Source organism: Lepidochelys kempii, chromosome 3 (assembly GCF_965140265.1).
Source record: "Lepidochelys kempii isolate rLepKem1 chromosome 3, rLepKem1.hap2, whole genome shotgun sequence".
Lineage (NCBI taxonomy): Eukaryota > Metazoa > Chordata > Testudines > Cheloniidae > Lepidochelys > Lepidochelys kempii.
This window is the reverse complement of record NC_133258.1, coordinates 10,220,376-10,242,325: the sequence shown is the minus strand read 5'-3', so window position 1 is coordinate 10,242,325 and position 21,950 is coordinate 10,220,376. Positions and strand designations below refer to the sequence as shown.

General features: G+C 48.4%; 1 protein-coding gene across 4 annotated transcripts; it reads right to left on the bottom strand.

The window, feature by feature from the left end:
* Positions 1-13: 13 nt before the first annotated feature.
* On the bottom strand, positions 14-21,482 carry LOC140908485 (squalene synthase-like). 4 transcript variants are annotated; one of them, XR_012157882.1, is made up of 8 exons: positions 17,493-17,917; positions 13,537-13,720; positions 8,559-8,687; positions 7,076-7,267; positions 5,889-6,065; positions 5,427-5,579; positions 1,924-2,716; positions 14-1,162 (listed from the first exon to the last, which is right to left on the bottom strand). XR_012157882.1 is itself a non-coding variant. In XM_073335683.1 (8 exons), the coding sequence occupies exons 1-8, from the start codon at positions 21,358-21,360 to the stop codon at positions 2,495-2,497; spliced, it is 1,257 nt and encodes a 418-aa protein (XP_073191784.1). In that variant the 5' UTR covers positions 21,361-21,482; the 3' UTR covers positions 14-2,494. The 4 variants fall into 4 exon arrangements, 3 of the variants coding, with proteins under 3 accessions (XP_073191784.1, XP_073191783.1, XP_073191785.1); XM_073335683.1 differs by adding an exon at positions 21,259-21,482 and having other exon boundaries at positions 14-2,716; positions 17,493-17,590; XM_073335682.1 differs by having other exon boundaries at positions 14-2,716.
* Between the last annotated feature and the right edge of the window lie 468 nt (positions 21,483-21,950).

Genomic DNA, 21,950 nt, shown 5'->3' with positions numbered 1-21,950 from the left:
GGTACCCAAGGACTTCTAGGCAAATAAATTTATTGTTAAGGGAAGCTGAGAACTGAAGCCCAGACCTCTCTACATAAAGAACAAAACAATATTTGCATCAACATTTAATTAGGCTAAGTATGTACACAGATAACCAGGGAGTAGAGCTTGCCTTGTAATAGTGCTGTAGTGGTCTTACACCCAACCACAAGACATTTCCCAGCAGAGATCCCAACTCCTAAACATCAAGTGACTAGACTAAGTCACCTTTCCCACCATGGGTGCACATCTACAACACCAGATGCTGCTGCTGTTTAAAAGCAGCCAGATGGAGCTTGCTTTGGGGAACAGAAGGTTTAACAGGGAGAGAGTTGCTTCCTGTAACAGCACTGATAATAGCTCCTCAGCCCTCTCCTCCAGGGCCATGCTCCACTAGATGTTCATGAAAAGCTGGGGAGTTGCTCACAGCAAGGACAGCACAGTAGTACACAATGTAACAGGGGGGTGAGTTAGAGCAGCAGCAAGCACCTGTCCTCAAACATACTCACCTCTATTCAAAGACACTGCTTTAAAACATGAGCTGTGCTAGCTTAAAGACCAAGGGGGGAAAAGAGGGTTAGGAGTATTGCAGACACCCATCCCCTCTGAACAGAAAGTGAACACAGCTAACCCAACGGCTTTTAAGCAGACTTCCTGGTGCCAGCCCTACTACTTCGACTTTTAAAGGCTCTTCCTACGATGACGGCAGGTTTCAGAGCTGGTGGGAGAGTGTTCTTGAGTCCAGAGAGAAGTGTCTGTTTCCTTCATGAAGGTTGTTCTTCAAGACAGATCTATGAAGACTGCCACCTGCTGAAATCGGCAGGACAAGGCTATGTTCAGAGCTGCTGTCCCTGGAACTCCACCCATGCAGCTGAAAGCAGCCCATAAAAGTCTTAAGCTGAAGCATTTCCATTCTTGTCTCCAGCACAGACATTGAGTTTTACAGGAGCTGGAAGCAATGGACAACTAGCAGATGATAATACTCACACTGTGGACTACTTCATCTGAACAGCCAGCGTCCCGAAGGGCACAGCCAGAAGGTGTCAAACCAGCATTGTGTGTATCTTTATTGCTGACAGTTCCGCAGGGAAGGCAGAGCAGGCTGTACCCCTGCACCACCAAGAGGCCATGGGTGAAAGGAACACTGCTCCAGCCACAGAAAATAATGGTATGTGATTAGAGAGTCCTGTTTCCAAAGGGAGTTTGAATGCATGAGCAGCAGCTATGCAACCACCCTCCTTCCAGAGCCAATTAGTGACCAGTCCAAAGAGGTACCTGTGCTTCTCTAGGCCATACTGTCAGCCTGGGTGGGGCACAAAGACAGGAGAGAGACCACAGGAGAAAGACTCCAACATTCCCCTCCTTCTCGCCAGGTCAGGAAGGTTTGCTGACTCAAGACCTGCCTCCTTGGCTTCCCTACAGCTCAGCTAGCAGCTTTTCCGTCTCCCACGCTCACTGCTACAGCTGTTCCCTTACTATTCCCTTACTACAGTGCACCTCCTTAGCCCAGGAAGGGGATCCTCACTGCATGGTTTGATGAAAACCATCCTCAAGGGATGGAACAGGAGCTACCTTTTATATCCCAAGACACCCACTGGATGGCGTGTTACTCACAAGCAGTACAGCTGTATCCTACCAGACTTAGCAGTCATTACCCACCTCTGAGCCCTTCAGCCTGCCCCCACACATCCCGCACCTTAACTTTTGCAGAGAAATAAGCTTTGCATGTACTGCCATCTACTCAGCTTTCGGAAGACAGAGCTGCTTTCAGCCTCTGAGCTCTTTAAACTGTACAAAACAATCTCACCAGAAAGCTACATCCAAGTTATCGCAATAGCTCTAATATTTAAGGCTAGTATCTCTTCACAATTCTTTAGTACAAGGATGGGGAGGCCCAGAACTTACGCACTCATCTCTGTCCTGTAAGATCCACAGCTATTTAGAGAAACGGTCAGAAAACAGTCAGACATTGCCCCAGTGAGTTGAAGATTTCATCCATCTGAGGGAATGGTGGCTTCCAAGATAGCTGACTTGCTGGAAACATTCAGTTGCTGAGCAATGAAGGTACTGAGGTAAGAACACACCCAGGGCAGACGAGGGAGAACGCAAAGGCTCACGTCATGCAACTTTTTACTGGAGGGAGGTGTCAAAATCACAAGTGACAGAGGCAATTAAAAAATATCCTGGCCAGAATTCAGGTAAAACAGTCTCCCACAAAGAGGAAAAGTGAGACTCGACCAGTCTTACTTGTAACCTGTTCATCCAAACAGTGAAAACAGCCAAATCCAGCTGCTAGCTAGTGGCTGCAACACACAATACTGCAGGCCAACCAACACCTTCAGATTTGCCATTCCATTCACAGCTTTAAGGATCCACACCAGTCTGGCATCCCGCAGGGCAGCAAATCCAACAGGGAAGAGACAAGAACCTGTTCCCAACCTTATCCATCCACTGACCTTCGCTCTCCCCACCACCCTCAGTTCTCGCTGGCTTGTACATACTCCTCTGATGCCTTCGACATCGCTCTCAGATACTGCCAGCTCAGTGCTGCCAGAAGCATGGCGCACGAGAGGTATATGGGGGAGTAATGGTTACGGGATACCTCGACACCATTGGGCAAACTCATTGTCCGGATTGAGACGATGATCTGCTGGGTCTTGTTAGAAGAAGGGTCTGTGCTTGGGACCTTCTGATAGATCTGGAGAGAGAGAAACCCACACAAGGTTAGGGAGTAACCCTGAAAACCACACCCACAATTCCTATGACAATATATGGCTTCTGTGGAGGAGGTGCTAGGCATATTCCAAAACAGAACAACACTCATTACCAGCAATTCACCCATCTTTTAAACCAACGGGGGATCAGAACCGCACTAACTTCTCTCCAGTCAGGGAAACTGGGAGCTAAGAGGGAATATTTTACCTGAGCACTGTGCTAACTGAACTGAGTTTAGAGGATACGCCCCCAGGGGTCAGTCTGTCAGTTCAAGCCACATTAGCCAGAACTTAGTTTAATATTTATTAATCCTGATGTGATTTTGTTGTAATGGTGATTGTTAGGGCACTTACAGCCTTGTACAGGAGTCTATTACATAAATAGGGCCCTACCAATTTCACATGAAAAACATGTCATGGACTGTGAAATAAACCTCTCCCCATGAAAATCAGATTCCCCAAAATCTGCTAGTCCAGCCAGGCTGGGGAGGGACAGAACTTGTCCTTCCCTTGCATGGCCATTATCAGGGGGAGATCAGACCCACTTCCACAGGCAGCACAGAAGTGAGGGTGGTACACTTCCACCCCCTGCCGCTCCTGCCGGGGACCAGGATGCTCAGGGTCAGTGCTTCCCACCCCCTGCAACTCTTGCTTGGGCTCCAGGCATCTGAGCTCAGGGCTTCTGTCCCCCGCAGCATGTGCCCAGGCTCCGGGGTTCTGTCATCACAGCTCCACCTGGGGCTTGAGGCACCTGGGCTCAGGGCTTCCATACCCTCGCAGCTCCTGCCCAGGCATCAAGGCATGGAGCTTCAGTCCCCTCGATTCCTGCTGATGCTCGGGGCTTCAGCTACCCCCTCTCCCCCCACATGGCTCCTGACAGGGTTCGGGGCATCCTTTTTTCAAATGGCCCTGGGCACAGGCCCGTAGGCCTGTGCGTTAATCCATCACTGGCCATGATTAGTGGCTAGGAGCCCCTGGCTGGGGCACTCCCAGGAGCATTGGGGAGATCGGACCCACCTCCACAAGCCTCCTCCAGCTGCAGGAAGCCCAGCGACTGCTGACTTCAGAACCCAGCTCTGAAAGCAGCACAGAAGTGAGGGTGGCAATCCTGCAACCTCCCTCTTCCGTCTCCCCTTCCCCCCCATCCAAAACAGCTTTGGGACCCCCCACAATCCCTTTTTGGGTCAGGACACCTGCAGTTACAACACTGAAATTTCAAATGTAAACATCTGAAATCATGAAATTGACCAATTTTAAAACCCTCTGGCTGTGAAACTGACCAAAATGGACCATGAATTTGGTAAGGCCCTATATAGAATCTAAGTAAACAAACATTAAAATGGTTTTTGCTTTGAAACCCTTGCTAGCTGCTCCAAATCCCAAAGACGACAGGACCTAAACATGTTGTCATAAGACATGTTATTCCCATGGTTAGGTCAGGTTAGGCTACGAGGAATGTGTACAGCCACTAAGAGCTGTCTGACTCAAGGATTTGGAACAGTATTTGCACCTTGCTAGCAAGGTCTATTAGACAGGTAACTGACTGACAGAACACCAAGGTACTCCCTGGCATGGACTGACAATACTGTTCTTCAACAAGAGTCCTATCCACACAATGCAGGGAAAACATGATCGAAAGCTGTCAGCAGCAGCCATAGACACGACCGTAGCTGACCCTGCCTGGGGTGGATGTGACACCACCCTAAGCACTTTCTTCCAACAATCACGTTTAAACAGAATTCTCAGTTTCAGCCTTCGTATGGAGGACGACAAAGGGTGAAATCTGGGCCCTGGAAGGGAGTTTTGCCCTGGACTGTAACTGAGGCAGGATTCTACCCCAAAGTCCCCAAATGTAAATACTAACAAAGGGATTATTTAAAGAGATTCCCCAGCAGAGAAGGGGCTATTAAAAAACCCAGCTGATTTTGTCAGGCTTGTACCAGCCCTTCCTACACCCCCATTTCCATCCAGCAGGGGAAAGCCACAGAAAGCTTTATTCCAACCTATTCTCTATTGAGCTGCACAACAAAAGGTAACTCCAGGCACCGGAAAAGGCTGCTTGGCTTGTACAACAGACACTGTGGTTTTTCAGTCTAGATAAGTATGTGAGGACACCAGGGACATGGCATACAGCGATTGTGATCGGTTCATTCATGCGCTGCACAGCCATATCAATGGCTTGGCAAGATTGGGGAGCTAGCCTATTTTTGTAACCCCTCCCTTACCTTTCCTTTCACCATCTTCTGCCTACTCATTGATTCCATATAAAATCTGAAAATTATAAGTGAGGGCAGAGGTTTCTACTGGCAGTTAGTCTGTCATCTCAGCTGTGGCTTTCACTTCTGCAACAGCTATAATTATATCCCCTGAAAACAGAAGAGTGGCTTTTATAATAAATTGGGGAAGTGCTATACTTCTGGAGAATACACTTTGGACTATAAGGATTTACAGCATCAGAGAAGAAGAAAAAAGCCACGTTCCAGACTTTACTACTTCAAGCTTTTTCATGCTGATGTCCTTGTTCCTAGAACATCTTCAACAATTTTAGCTAAAGCAAAATGGCAGTTGCTAAACTGCTGAATCGGGGGATAGAGTGGAAACCCCAGCTTAGCCTTTAATCCTCAGTGTTCTGCTGTTTAAGAGGGAACAGCTACATCTGAATATGAGTCTTTCAAAGCAAGACACCAAACCTACCTCTTCCACATACTGGTACATTATAGCCTTGACAGCTTGTATGTTTGTGGCATCCATCATTAAAGTGACAGCTTGTCCTTTCCGAATCTTCACCACCCCCCTAAACACCTGTTTGTTATTGTAACAGGCCGCCAGAGTGGCGATGGCCATCACCTGGGGAGAAATGACAAGCAGCATTTATTCTGTACTCACAGGCCCCCCTGAAGTTAGTGAGAATAGCATGTATATCTGAAAGTAGTCATTCCTCTGGAGAAAGACCCAATCTCTCAAGATGAGGCAACAACTCAAAATGTTTGGCGATCTCCATGTTGAATGTATTTAATATCGGACAGAAAAAAAAGAGGGGTAGTATTAAATACTGTGTCTGGACCGGAGAAGACACCCAGCCTCAAAGGGGTTAATGTGGGAGGGGGGGAAGGCAATGAAAATATCTGGTTCAAACATCTGGAAACATTAACCTACCTGTGGAATAGCACAGAAGTTGAAGACACTTTGGTTTTTCAGTCTAGATAAGTAGGTGAGAACATCAGGGACATGGTGCAATGCATTTGTGATCAGTTCATTCATACACTGGACGGCCATGTCAATGTGCTCTGGCTTGGTCAGATCCGACAGCTTCTTGGCATACCTGCTCCAAACCTAGGAATGCCGACAGTACATAGGAACACCACTCAGCAGTTAACACTTTTCAGACATTCATGTTCATAAGGGGGCCAATATCGAACTGTCAAATACAAAGATCTTATTTTACTGCACCTAATTCTTGTAATCAGACTTTGTTACAGTCAGAAGCAAGACCCTTAACACACAGTTCACTCTGACCTACTATTCCATTCAGTCCCATTACAGCAACCCTTTTGATAAGGCACACTGGGAAAGAGAGAGACCAACTGCTAGAAGGAAGTCTTACTCAATGGTGAAGTTTTGGACAGACATAGATCCCATTCTCCTGAGAAGAACTGGACCCAGCTGGTAGCTCTGAAGTTAAGCGTCCCTGCCTCTGATTCAGAACAGCACTTACACACACTTTAAAGCATGAGTAACTGCACTGACCTCAGTGGGACTACTCACGTGCTTACGTGTGTGTGTAAATGCTTTGCTGGACTGGGGCTGGTGCAGAAGAGTCCCCATGTTATAAAGATGGTCTCTCAATCTGAGTTGGGCCAACTCTTCTTAGATTACAGGAACCCTGTCCCATCCTGCGAACAGGGCAGGTGCATGGAGCAGAGCAACTGCATCCAAGATTGTCTGGAGAAACCTCTGCTGTCACAGACACTCTGCTGAACAGATTTTATCCATGGGACAGGCATGCTGACAATTGACCTTTCAGCTATACCACTGTAAGATCTCTCTGACAGAAGAGTTTTGCCTAACTCCCTACAGACAGATTTGTGCAACTTCATTGGGGACGGACACACACACACCAGAAACCGACATCTGAAAAAGAACCAAAAAAAAAAAAAAAAAAAAGATAAATTCTGCAAAATGAGTCTCCTAACAAGTAGTCCTGACTAACTCAGTATCAAAGCAGAAACAGTTGCTCCAGAGTTCATCAGAAAGGAATAGGAGTCTGCATCACCACTCTAACACTTCCTAATAAACCGTATCTAGCTGAAGTTGTCATCTGAAAAGTGCTGGTTTCCCTTTACCTCTCTGGGCCAGAATTCTCTTCCCTCCAGCTGGTCCTCCAGATAATCACGAATGATGTTGGTTTTCTGAAGAAAGAGGCCCATGGAATTTGCAAGCTCTGTGTCCTGTCCTACAACAGGGTCTTCTAGCTCTGATGCAGAGAACAGACGGGAAAGGCCAATCCCCACCAGCCCAGCAACATAGTGACAATACTGCAAGGTTTGGAAAGAACAAAATGAGTTGTGAAACGTCTCTCCCCTAGTCCATGTGGCTACATCAAAATTACTCCTGTAGGTTATTTAACGTGCCTGTTTGTGTCTTTAGGGAGACTTTCGCAAGATAGTTCCCATGCAGTTCAACTTGCTGCATATCAAACCCATTTTGATGGATGTGTCAGTGGTATTTGGGTTTGGGCTTTGAATACAGAGCGACACTGAGCGAGGGCTCTCTGCCATGTGTCTTCATGCCAGTGCTCAACAGCCAACATCCACATACCAAAAATATACTTCTACAGTGTGGATTCTACCACCGGACCATTGCTTCACCCAGGAAAAATGGCAAGTGTGTCATTCACAGCTGTTACTGGCACCAGACTTCCATCACCCAGATGAAAGACCCAAATGAGAGCAGATGGTCATGTGACCCATTTTATACAGTGCACGTTCTAAGAAAGCCACCCAAAACCAGCATCAAGGCTTTATCGTGCGTACTTGCATTTCAATGAATAGCCTGGCAGCTAAAGCAGGGGACAGAGTACTTTGTGTTCTTCTTAGTCAAGGAGTTAAGTGGGCAGGGAGTAAGATGGCCCACCTTAAATTTCTGCACTACAGCTGTACTATGCTTTACCTATCAATAATGCACAAAGCCACTGTCCTCCACAAGGTCAGTGACAAAAATAGCTAATCAATGCCTTGGGAAATGTACGCAGGGATCTCATCGCTCAGATAAATCTTTACATTCACATGGAAGCAGGCTGCCCACCAAACAGCAAGACTCAGAGTTAACACTTTGTCCTTTACTCATCTTGGGTACCTATGTATGACCAGGATGAGCATTACAATAAGAAATTGTAATCAATCATCATCATCATGATGAAGCAGCAAATGAAGAATGCCAGACCTCCAGCAGGGGTTGTGCGCATTGCCCTGAGCATAGAATCATAGGACTGGAAGGGACCTTGAGAGGTCATCTAGTCCAGTCCCCTGCCCTCATGGCAGGACTAAGTATTATCTTGACGATTCCTGACAGGTGTTTGTCTAACCTGCTCTTAAAAATCTCCAATGATGGGAGATTCCACAACGTCCCTTGGCAACTTATGCCAGTGCATAACCACCCTGACAGTTAGGAAGTATTTCCTAATGTCCAATCTAAATCTCCCTTGCTGCAATTTAAGCCCATTGCTTCTTGTCCTAACCTCAGAGGTTAAGAACAACAATTTTTCTCCCTTCTCCTTGTAACAACCTTTTACGTACTGGAGAGGATGCGCGCTCAATGCTCGCTTACCTTATCCCACTCATGCTGGGTGTCAACCTTCTTTTCCAAGAACTCTGCCATTCCGGCTCCCATCTTGTGACAAATATCTGCAATCACATCTCGATACACCTCTGCCAGGTTTCTGAACTCCAAGGAGATCTACAGCAGAAACCACAAAGAAATGTACATTGTGCTGAAAGTGGCATTTGTCAACAGACTAAGAATGGGGGGCGAGGGGGGAGGAGGGGAAGAAGAGAAGAGGGGGAAAGGTTATAGGCTACTGGGGTCTAATCCTGCTCCCACTGAAGGGGCTGGCAAAATTCCCACTGGCTTCAATGGGAGCAGATTCAAGCCACTCAGCAGTAAACACAAATTCAGCATGTGCAGAAACAAGAATTCCTATGATCTCTGGCCACAGCTCAAATGCAGTATGTAATTTCTTGAAGGCGATATGGCCTTGGACAGCATCACTTGTGAGCTGGGGCATGAAGGAGTTACAAAACAAACTCTGTACACCAAGTGTAACTTTATGAAAGAGTTCCACCAAGTGAACAGCTGCTAGAATGATTTCCAGGGTTTTATTGCAGCTCTGTTCTCTATGGGCTCCCCAAGGCCCAGCTCTCCCAGACTTCAGCATGTGCAATATTTCACAGTTTAAAGGCCAGAAGGGACCATTATGATCCTCTAGGCCAGTGTCCTGTACAACACAGGCCAGACAATTCCAACCAGCGTTTCCTGCTGCCAGCGCAACCATTACTGGTTGAACTAGGACACCTGTTTTAGAGCCCAGTCTTGATTTAAAGGCTCCAAATGACGGAGAATCACTCTATCACTGGGCAATCTATCCTCACCGTTAATAATGTGCATCTTATTTCCAGTTTGAACTTTGGTGACATCCACTTCCAGCCATTTCATTTATTTCTTCCTTTGCTACATTAAAGAGTACTCCAGCATCAGACCTCTCCTCCCTGTGTGGGTAATTATAGGCAGCCTCGTAGCATTCTCTTTAAGATAAATAAATTGAGAGATTAAAGGAGCTCAGAGGAACTCAACTGTGGACAGAAAGAACACTGGGCTGGGACAGAGGAAACCTGGACTCTATTCCCAACTCTGCCACTGGCCTGTTGGGTGACCTCAGCAAGTCACTTCCTTCCATGCCTCAGTTTCCCAGTCTGTAAAATGGGGATGATGATTCCGATCTCCTTTGTAAAGTGTTGTGAGATATACTGATGAACAGTGCCATGTAACTGTCTGAGACTGTTATTCAGCAGTTTCTGAGACCTTCTATATCAAAGTTGTATTGTAATATAGGTTGAACAGGAGTGGATGTGTTAGAAGAGCAGGCCAGTTACATGAATGCAGCAAACAAAGATACTTCATGGAACAATGTAGCCCCCGTAAATATCACTTACGAGGACAGATCTTCTAAATTAACAAGTTGCTTGTATCCCAAGTGCACATATTAAACTCTTTTGTACTGTAGTAACATTTCTGAACACTGGAGCAATTCTCCGACAAGCAGCTGTTTGCTGTGAATGGCCAGAAGGCATCCATGCTATCACTGGACTTCCCAAATATTCTTTTGGGCTGGGATTATCAGAGGGGAGTTAGGTGCTCAAATCACACTGAAATTCAATGGGATTTGGGCACTGAACTACTCAAAGGCTCATATGAAAATCTGAGCCTTAATATCAAGTTACCATAAAATCAGCAACAACTCACCCCACCTAAAAACATCACCTCCCTCACACTCTGATTTTAATGGAAGTAGAATCCAACCTTCAATTAAAATTCAAAATATTTACAAATCCTATCAGTTACCTAAATTTCTTCAGAAACTGTACTGCTCCTGTTCTTGTGAGAATTATTATGCCACAGGTTAAGTGCACTCCTTGGAACGCTAACCTAAAATCTACTAGAGAACAGCCCCATTCAGAGAGTGAATCCCAGCCTCGTCCCCAGCACTGGTTGCTCGCCAAATCCCAGCAGGGCTCTCAGCTGGAGCACTGAAATAATGCTGCATCTAGAGGGCAACTACTCCAGTGTGAAGCATGCATCTTGTTCCCATGCACATTCCCAGCTGGTGTTTGGGTGGCAGAGCAGGGAGAAGAGGAATTTTACACCAACAGAAATAAGAAGAGGGAGGGTGGAGTTAATAGACACCAATAAAATATAAAAGTTAGTTTATTAAATTACATTTCAGTTATGCACAAAGCTTTTTGTTAAATTACTGGTAAATAGCTCAGGAACCTAGAGCTACAGCTCTATTTATACAGCCCTTTCACCACCTGGCATCTGAATGCCTCAGCAGCATACAGTGCAATGGAAGTGTAAATGTGTGCTCTTGCAAATCAGTTTAAAGTTGTGATTACTTTCATATTAAGAGATCTTGGGTGAAAATTTCAAAAGCACCAAAGTGACTTGGCATCTAAATGATCTACTCTTTGTCTGGTTTTTGCATTTCTTGACTTTGCAGTTTTTATGAGGCTTAGTGTTGAATACAACACAGCTTTTTGCATTTCATTCCCTAGGTTTGGTTTTATTATGACGCTGGTCAGGCATATCATCAGAATTATAAACTCGTCCTTAAAAAGAAAAAGCAAGCGGTAGAAGCTGACAATGGTATATTAAACTATGGAGAATATAAACAAAGTTTGTAAGAGCTGCTGCCCTGTTCCTTTACTTTTAATGTATTCTGCATGATGCTCACTCAAAAAAAATTTCAGCTACTGTTTCTGCAAAAGATCTAAGTGTTTACTAGTTAAGACAGTAGAGCTGACCTCTTGCTGTCAGCCATAAATAGTAACATAGTGAAACATTCTGGGACTAACATTTTCCCCTCTGTGCTTACACATTTTAGACTGAAATGATTAGTAGGTTCAACTGCTGGCTCAGCAAGGATTGGGGCCCTCATCAATTCTGAGGCTTGTGGGTGGACCACTATGATCATCTCATCTGACCTCCCATGTAGCACAGGCCCAAGGATTTCACTCAGGAATTCCACATCAAGCCCAGTAACTCTTGGTTGAACAAGATCACAAGACATCCTATCTCGATGTAGAGACTTCAAGTAACAGAGTCCACCACAGAGTAACAGAGTCCAGGGGTTAATTTGTTCCAAAGGTTAATTCCCCCCACTGTTAGAAGTGTGCATCTTATTTCCGGTCTACATTTGTCTAGCTTTCCCTTTTAGTCATTGGTTCTTGTTATGCCTTTGTTTGCTAGATCGCCCTCCACAGTATCAGGTATCTTCTCTCTACAGGTACTTACTGACTGTGATCAAGTCACCTCCCAACCTTCTCTTTGATAACGAGGTCATTCTATTTAGCTTAAGCCCCTTGTAAGAAAGGAACAGATTCTCCAAAGCTATCACCCACATTACTCCCTCCATTAACTGAGCAACTTGCTCTCTGACCTCCTGCCATCATCCTCCTTTCCTCCAGTGGGCAGGACCTATCAATCCCAGGACACACCTGAACTCTTCCGACATGGAAAACAAGAGTTTGTAAGTCTGCCATTCTGCTCTGTGAAGCTGATCTGCTTTTTCAAAACCCAAGGGAACATATAATATTTAGAGCCAAGTCTTCCGAGAGTGGTGCCTCATTTGCATACATGCAAAGTTTATCAACATTCAGTGTTCCCAATTGTGCATGCAATCTCATACGCAAGTGAGTAGCCCTCTGAACACCTAGTAGGGCACAGAACTGCAGTGAAACATACACAAATGCAGGTGAGTGAATGCGTAAGATCTTAGGCCTCTGTTCTTTAAAATGCAGCCCTCAATGTCAAAACTGAGAAGTGCCTGAAATTCTGGGACAGTTTAGATTACAAATGAGTTGGTTTTCCACATCCCTTTCTCATCTATTGAGCAATACAGACTAACAGCAAACCCAGTGACACGTCAACAGCCACCACCAATGTACAACCAGAGTTAAGAACCATCAAACCAGGTGTTTTGGCATAGATGGCAAAAGCCATTTATATCAGTACTGATCAGGAGAGCATCACAGTGTATCATACACAATGCTAATACTGTTCATGAAATATCCTACTTTATAGAGACAGTTTTCCATGTTTTGAGCTCTGCCAGTAAGACCAGTAATGGAAATTCTATTATGAGTTCCACATCCGCTGTTACTGCTAATGATAAAAAAATTTGAGACTGGGATAGTAAACCTTTTGCTTTGAGACTTGAATCAATCTCTAGCTGTTAAAGATCATGTTGGGTTGCCTCCTGGGCACAGATTATCCCACATCTGCTTAATGCAACGTTCCTGCACATTCCTCTGAAACAGATTCATAGATTATAATGCCAAAAGGGACCACTGTGATCATCTAGTCTGGCCTGCATAACACTGGCCATTGGACTTCCCTGAACAGCTTCCTGTTTGAACCAGAGCAGATCTTTTAGAAAAACATCAAACCTAGATTTAAGAACTGCCAGTGATGGAGAATCCACCACTACCTTTGGTTAAATTGGTTCCAATTAATCTCACTATTAAAAATGTACACCTTATTTCTAGTCTGACTTTGTCTAGCGTTGACTTCCAGCCATTGGAACTTGTTATACCGCTGCCTGTTAGGTTGACAAGCCCATTAACAAAGTTTTATTCCCCAAGCAGGTACTTATAGGCTGTAATCAAATTACTCTTTTGCTTTCTCTCTGTTAAGATGGCTATAGATTGAGCTTCTTGAGTCTATTACTATAAGGTATGTTTTCTAGTCCTTTAATCATTATCATGGTTCTTCTCTGCACCCTCTCCAATTTAGCAACATCCTTCTTGAATTGTAGGCACCAGAACTGGACACAGTATATCAGGAGTGGTCGCACCAGTGCCAAATACAGCATCTGGTACTGGCCACTGTTGAAGTCAGGTTACCAGGTGGACTTTGGGTCTGATCCAGTCTAACAATTCTATGTATCAAGATGCAAAGAGGTTTAAAGTGGATACCTATATTATCAGCACATTATATTTCATAGATTGAATCAAGAAATCTAATGGCTCACCGTTGTGAAGTCCTCAAGCACCTGCTTGTCCTTCTCCTTGCTCTCCATGTATCTCCAGTCCGGCTGATACAGATAGGAGTGGAAGTCATGCAACATTGGGACCTTGGTTTCTAAGCTGATGGTCATATCATCTTCTACTGTGTCCAGAGCTCGGAGAACCAGATAGAATATGCACACAGCATGACTATGGAGGGAAGGAAGGAAGGATTTCCTATCAAGCAGGACTCCTTATGACACAGGCGAGTAGTTAAAAATAATCATGTGGCTTTTGTGAGAGACATTTGAAAATTAAACAAAGGTCTTTCCAATTCTGCACCCTGGAAAGTATTTCTAGTTCTGCATACAAATCAGAGATAGGCTCAAGCCATAAAATTCACGTCAATATTTCAAATACCCCCAGCATTTGGGCATGTCAGAACCAAGGCTCTGATTCAGGCCCAAATCTACCAGAAGGACATTTGCAACTAAAAAAACTATGAGGCAAAATGTAATTTCATACCATAATCTGTCTTTGTAGTAGCTATCCTAGTACCAGTGGTCATCATTAAAAAGTGGATACCTTTTTAATCGATTTAGTGGCAACCACTGAAGATACAATTCAAACATATTTAGATACTACATGTGCCTAGACGGAGAATCAAGAAAGGACCCACTACAGATGCTGGAAATTCCTTGGCCCCCCGATATGCCTGAGCTAGGCATTCAGATGCTAGAAATGAACGACAGTCCAGTATCTAGAGTGCCAGCCTGGACCATGGGAGACCTGGGTTCAATTCTCTGATCTGCCACAGGCTTCCTGTGTGACCTTGGGCCAGTTACTTAGGGAGCTGAAGCACAGAGAGACTACTAAATGGGGATGACAGCACTGTCCTACCTCACACAGGTGTTTTAAGGATAACTACGCTGAAGGTCATGAGCTGCTCAGATACAACAGTAAGGGCGGCCATGTAAGTATCTTTGATACCCACACATCATGTGAGTATTTTCATGTGACTGAGGCTGATCATTCCACTGCAAATCTATCGTTCGCCTCAGCACGAATCACAAAGGAAAGTGCCTTGAATCTTTACACTGCGGGTTTTATGTGCTTACAAGTGGAATCTTAGCGCTATCAGGCAGACAACTAAGTGACTTGCAATGTGCAACAGTTTCTTTAGACGCCAGAGCAGTTCCTCTTTCAAACCAAGTTGTTGTTGTTTTGGGGGTGGGGAGAGGGCCTTTTTCTTTTTGCTGGGGTGGTGGAAATGAAAAGCAGAGCTGTCATGAAACTATTCATGTTAATGATACAGTAACAGACTAATGTAATACTGATCCAAAGTGCCAAGAGCAGCACAATCCATTGCTGTACTGAGAGATCCAAATTTGCAACAAGTCTTGGGAGGGCTTGCCAGAATAGTGGTAAAAGTTACTAAAACCCAGCAGCCACTAGGACCCAGGGGAAATAAGACTTTGTGAGGGGAAGGATAAACTCTTTTCTCTGTTCCCTTCTCTTCCAGCTGTCCCTCTGCTGCAGCAGCTTCTCTTTCCTCCCACTGTGTAGTAACCAAGTATTAGGATCAAAGCAAGAAATCATGGATGATCTGGGGGGCTCAAGCAGAAAAAGTCTGAAAAGACTGGAATAGTAGACTGATCCTGGAGCCAGGATCTATGCATTCAAGGGGCCATATTCCTAGTGTGTTTTTAAGCACTGGAATCTATGAGAGTTCTGCGAAAAATGGATGTTTCAATACAGCTCCTGAATTTGAATCCTGTCTCTGCTCTGGCTTGCTGTGTAGTTTTGCTCAAGAAATCATCTCTCTGCTATGCTCAAAACTCATAAATCTTTGTGCCTTCAGAGGAAGTTTTGGGAGCGAGGAATGCAGGTTCCAGCCCTAGGATTATAAAAAATCCATATCTGTAAAGTTAGGATAATAACTACTTCAAAAGAGTTATTGCAAAGGCAAATTAGGTAGTGTGCGTCTAACACTTTGGCAATGTTTAAATGCTAATAAATAGAAAACAGCATAGATGAGCTAGGACAACAATGAGCAATGAAAGATTATATGGTAATGGGAAAGTGAGTGGATCATTTAGCTGTTCACTACTACACTTAACCTTGGGTTTGTTTTATTAAAGGAGAATTTTTTTTTTTTTGTAAATAAATTATAATTAAGGCTACGTTTTAGTCATGGGTATTTTTAGTAAAAGTCATGGGCAGGTCACGGGCAGTAAACTACAATTCATGGCCCATGACCTGTCCATAACTTTTACTATATACCCCTGACTAAAACTTGGGTGCTCTGAGGCAGCCCGGGGTGCTGCAGGTGCTCAGGGGGCAGAAGGGGGTGCTGCAAGTGCTCTGACAGGGGAGGGGGAAAGGGGGCAGCACGTGGCCTGAGACACCGCTGGTGCTGGGGGAGCTGGCAGGCTCCCTACCTGGCTCTGTGTGGTTCCCAGAAGCAGCCAGCATGTCCCTGAGGCCCCTAGGTGGAGGTGTGACCAGATGGGCTCCATGTGCTGCCCCCACCCCAAGCCCCCACTCCACAGCTCCCATTGGCTGGGAACCAAGGGACATGTCACTGGGAACCAAGGGACATGTCACTGCTTCCAGAGAGCCCCCTCCCCAAAGTAAGCACCGCCCAGAGCCCTCGCCTCCTCCCACACCCAAACTCGTGCTGCTGCTGGGGTGGGAGGAGCACTGTGGCTCAAGGCTGCCCCAGCAGCAGTCAGTGCAGTCTGGCCCAGGGGCTGCCCGAGCTGCTCAGGAAGCTGCTGGGCCAGCCACACTGGCCACTGCAGAAGTCACGGAGGTCCCAGAAAGTCACAGAACCCATGAATCTATGCCACCTCTGTAAAACAGGAGCAATACATCCTTGCCTCACAGGGGCACTGTAGTGTGCTTAGTTAGTGATTACAGGGATGAGGGACAACACAGACATACCAAGGCAGAACCTGGGATGAAAATTACTGAACACAATGGATACGTTTTACTAGTGTACTTTGTACACTGTTTTGGGGATCCAATTAAATAAATGCTACATATTAAAATACATGGACGCCTGTGTAAACATAAGCCCTGTCTGTATCCATCTGTTGCTTCTTGTCCTACACTTAGACTGTAAACTCTTTGGGGCAGGGACAATCTTTTTCTTCCATGTTTGTACAGCACCTAGAACATGGGGTCATGGTCCATGACTAGGGTTCCTGGGTGATATGGTAATACAAATAATAACTAATCTGCACTCAAGATCATAGACAAGGCCTGTTAACATAAACATATCTTGTGTCACCAACAACACCTGCAGTATCTCTTACATAGGATGTTCCATTGATATTTGTAAAGTGCTCCACGATGATTACGTGAAAGGCACTAGAGAAATGCAGGGGATTTTTACACTTAATTAGTATGTTTTCAAACAGCTCTGGTGAGCTATTTGCATGGAAGGTGCTGAATAGGAATGCATGACTGAGAGGCAGACCCCAACCCACCTCGCACTCTGAAGAAGTTCCGATAAGAATCGGACTCCACAGCCAGGCCTCATTCCCAATGATCATATCAAAATCCAGAGCCTGAATCACGATGGGTAAGAAGCGCTGAGGTATAGATCTCAGACAACCCCCTGCTACCAGCAGACTGTGAGAACAAGCACGTACCTTGCCTATAGCCAGTAACACATGGGCGGTCTACGGGCTGATGTTTAACCCTCTCCGGGCCACAGCAGCCAGGGGATCGTGCTGGGCTCCTGCTCCCTGGATAACCCTCTGCCGGCCAGGGAGCTAGCGGCTCATGCAGTAGGGCTGCATGGCCACGAGTTCGGGCCCGGGGAGGCTCCCTGCTCCCCTGTGCAAGGCTGGCTCCGGCACGAGGTCGCCCCGCTGACCCTCTCCTAGCCCGGCCAGTCTGTGGCGGGCTCCCGCTGCAGGGACAGGGGCTAATTAGCCCCTGCGAGCCCACAGCCCCCCCGGCGGGCACTCACCGCAGCTCCCCGTCCAGGGCCTGGATGACGGCGGCGAAGCTCCGGCTGGTCTGGTTCAGGTACCGGTAGCAGGTCTTGAGGCCGTCGCTGAGCACGTCCTGCGGGCAGAGCAGAGGGGACACGGGCTGCTGGAAGCGGGGCGAGGCCGGGCAGGCCCCCGGCGGGGAGCCCTGGTGCAGGAGCCGGCTGCCCCCGCGGCGCCGGCCCCCCGGCAGGGACAGCGGCGAGGACGAGCAGCGCTGGCCGCCGCCGGGGCAGCGCGGGGGAGACAGCGCCAGGGTCCGCTTGAAGAGGGCCACGGCCTTGGTGCTGGCGGCCATGGGGCCGGGCCGCTGCCCAGCCGGAGCCCGCGGCCGCGATGGGGCCAAGCGGAACCAGGAGCGCGGGACTCGCTAGGCCACGCAGGCGGCGGCCGACACACCCACGGCCGGCCCGGGAGCCCCGCCCCGCCCCCCCCGGCGCCGCGCCGCCCCGTTAACCCCGCGCGGCCCGGAGAGACCGAGACCCCCCCTCCCCCCACCCCCCGTTAACCCCGCGCGGCCCGGAGAGACCGAGACCCCCCCTCCCCCCCACCCCCCGTTAACCCCGCGCGGCCCGGAGAGACCGAGACCCCCCCCTCCCCCCACCCGCCGTTAACCCCGCGCGGCCCGGAGAGACCGAGACCCCCCCCCTCCCCCCACCCGCCGTTAACCCCGCGCGGCCCGGAGAGACCGAGACCCCCCCTCCCCCCGTTAACCCCGCGCGGCCCGGAGAGACCGAGACCCTCCCCCGTTAACCCCGCGCGGCCCGGAGAGACCGAGACCCCCCCCTCCCCCCACCCCCCGTTAACCCCGCGCGGCCCGGAGAGACCGAGACCCCCCCCTCCCCCCACCCCCCGTTAACCCCGCGCGGCCCGGAGAGACCGAGACCCCCCCCCTCCCCCCACCCCCCGTTAACCCCGCGCGGCCCGGAGAGACCGAGACCCCCCCCTCCCCCCACCCCCCGTTAACCCCGCGCGGCCCGGAGAGACCGAGACCCCCCCCCCGCCCCGAGCGCCCTGCAGAGACCCAGCCACCCCCGTGCTCCGGGCCTCGGAGAGCCCCTCCGGCCCGCCCTAGCGCACCTCTTCCGTATTCACCGGGAGAGAGCCGCCCTCTGCCCCTTCCTCGCCTCAGCTGGGAGCCGCCCTCCTTCTGTTAACCCTGCGTGCCCTGGAGAGCCCCCCCCCCGACACTGGGGAGAACTCCCCCTAAGAGACAAGGGCTCAGGCACGAACAACCAAGCTGCTCTGTGGCAGGTTTCAGAGTAGCAGCCGTGTTAGTCTGTACCCTAAAAAGAACAGGAGGACGTGTGGCACCTTAGAGACTAACCAATTTATTAAGAGCATAAGCTTTCCTGAGCTACGGCTGCTCTAGGTACTCGCCGACACCCCCACCACCCTTAGCATTTAAAGAAAAACCGGTTTCCAGCGGCTCCTCTGTTAATCCTATAGACTAGCTCCTCCCATGTCCCTTCATAGTCTCCTGCAACCTCAACACCGCTGTTAAATGCAATTGCACCTGCTCTGTGCTCTACTGCAAGTAAAGGCTTCATGAAATAGAAGCATAAATAGCTAACAAAGGAATGCAGTCACCTTGAAATCTAGCTGATTTTTTTGTTTAAGTTAAAGTTAATTTCAAGTACTAGACTTCCCTGGGGTCTGCTCATTTTTAGTTTCACAATCACATTTTCATTCCTTTCCCCACATTTTCCAGTAGCCTAATCTTATGTGGAAAGCCACCCACTAAGGGGAAATGCTGAAACTGACTACACATAAATGTTGTCCTAGGCAAAGAGTAAAACTAAGAGGAGGGAACAAAAAACAGAATAATCGTTTTCCTCTTTAATCTGTTACTGTAATCTTTATCATTTATAACAAAAGTGGGTAAAATTACTGAGATTGCAAGCAGGGACCAGTGTTTTGTCTTGTGTCTGTACACTGCCTAGCACAATGGGGCCCTGGTTCATGACTGGGGAATCCTAGCTGCTATGGCAATACAAATAGTTAATAGTGAAATATTTTCAGACCGATTCATGATGTTTTAGGATAATGGTGCCAGTTTAATATATTTTACTTAACCAGTAATGAATTTTACAATACAGAATCTTTCTGAGCAAATGTAGGCCTTTATATACTGAATTCTCTGTGTCCCCACATAATTTAGACAGGCCGTTCACTGTCTCATCTCAGCATTATCTCCCCTAGATTTAACTGGATGAAGACTTGAGGCTTGTTTGGAAAGAGCGGGAACATTTTTAAAGATATTTTTCCCAAGGTGAAGGACTCACCTCCAATTAATTTCTCATAGGAAGTGGTATACATGTGAAGATAATTGCTTAATTAAAATTAGCACTTATGGTCTTACCACCCTTCTGAAGAGTAACTGCTACCAGTCACCAGTTTGGGAACACCAAATAAGGTCTAGATCCTGCTAGCTGATCAGCATAGGTGGAACCCCACTTAAGTCAGCACAGCTGGCCACAGGCACAGAGATCTACCTGCAGCTAGCCCCATTGACCCACACTGATCACACCCACACCAGTGAGTTTGACATTTCCACAATCAATGTCTTAAGCTTAACTGGTTCTGCAAGTCACTCTGCCTAGGCAGATGCCTGCATCCATACAGGGCGACAGGCCATATCAGGATCTTAAGTAAAACTAGTTTCAAGAATAACTATGAGATTAATACAGCATTGAATTCTGTATTCTTTAGGACCAGGGTTCAGTTCTGGTCAGTAGTGACCAAGGACCTAATCCTGTTCCTACTGAAGTCAATGGAGTTTTGCCACTGAATTTTATAGGCGCAGGATTGGACTTCAGTGGCTGTTACCCTCTGACAGTTATTCATGGCCTATGTGAAAGTACTAACTGAAAGAGGAATTGATGAAGCTCATGTCCATCCACCCATTTTCTTTCATTGATCCTGAGTCCTACACTCTGACCTTAATGAAGACTTTGTGCCACAGGCTTCAGTTCAGAGCCTGGTCTTGGCCAACAGTCGGGTGTCAAGATCCATTCCATTTAGTTGATAATATTCTATAGACTTTTACTGGCCAAGACACATCATCAAGCAACCAGGGAAATCAAAAAGGAAACAGGACCAAGCTTTCAGAATAAGGAAGGGGGCATACTATAAAAACCCACAGGGTTTTGGCCAGAAAGGGAGTTAATTATGAAACAGTGCCTGATTCTGGCTATTTGACTGACATCCTAAGCCGCCCCCCTGCAAAAAGAGTCGGTGGCTACGGACATCAATGAGGCTCTGCACATGGGCGCGTTTGTGCGTGCCAGAGGCGGCACAATTCTGATTTTTCCAAAACGCGCTGCAGAAGATCAGTGCTGGAGACAAATGCACAGAACAGGCTGCTTTCCAGGGGGACACGACTGATCTTTCAATTAATCCCGATTTGTGGTTAACCAGAGGTCAGATAATCACGGCGCAGGATTGGGTTTTAAACGTCGGGGTGACAGCCCCAGGCGTACCATGAGCCCTGTGGGCAGCACCCTGTACCCACAGAGGGCCCCCCCCCTTGATTTCAGCGGGGCAGGGCGCTCCGCTTGCAGGGGGGGCGATTATAGGATCGAGGCCCAGGTGGGTTATTAGGGGGCTGGGAAGTGAGTGGGCCACGTCCCCCGGAGCCCGTACGACACAGAGAGAGGCTGGGGAGAGGCGCTGGCTGGGCGGGACGCGGAGACGAGACCCCCCGGGGCTGGCACCCCCCGCCCCGCCCCGCCCCCTGCTCACCTGGTCCAGCGGGGGCATCACCGCCGCGCCGCCGCCCATCTTAAAGCGCAGCAGGTTGTAGAGCTCCCGCGGGCGGCCCAGCCACTTCCCCACCCGCTCCATGGCTGCGGAGCTCACCGGGGCTGGGCGTCCTCGCGCACTGGAAAGCTCCCGCCGCCCGCTCTGCCCAGCAACCGGCCCCCTCCGCAGCTGGCCGGCCGCAGCATCTTCCCTTGCGCCGCGCGGAGAGACGCGGCCCCGCCCCCGCCCGCTGACGCCGGCCAATCCGCGTGCGGCGCTCGTGCCTCCGCGGCTGGACGGGGCGCTCATTGGCCGCCCCTTTCTCGCACCAGAAGGACGCTGGCCAACAGGCCGGCTCCGGGGCTGGTGTGACGGATGTCGAATTGTTCTGATTGGCTGAGAGGGGAGGGTACCGCCCACCCAGCCCTCGCGAGGGGAGCAGGCGAGGAGCAGGCGCCGGGTTTCTTAAAGGGGCCGCGGCTCATCCCGGAGACCGGGAGGCTGCGGTGTGGCGGCCTTACCGGGGTCGTCCGACAGCCCCAGCGAAACCCACCCCAGGGGCAGCGCGTCCTGCCCCAGCCCAGCCCGACCTAGGCCCACCCCCGTCCCCTGCCAGACACTCCCCTCCCCCCCCAGATCCAGCCCCTATGGACCAGCTGCTTGCATTACCCACCACCAGCCCAGCTGCTGCC

Bases quoted from the DNA above. Each gene is read 5' to 3' on its own strand.
- LOC140908485 (XM_073335682.1), bottom strand. From the start codon at position 17,812: ATGGCCGCCAGCACCAAGGCCGTGGCCCTCTTCAAGCGGACCCTGGCG. The intron at 8,688-13,536 runs GTGAGCCATTAG...TTTCTGCTGTAG, and splicing joins TGCTTGAGGACTTCACAACG to ATCTCCTTGGAGTTCAGAAA. The intron at 5,580-5,888 runs GTAGGTTAATGT...ATTTCTCCCCAG, and splicing joins ACTTCTGTGCTATTCCACAG to GTGATGGCCATCGCCACTCT.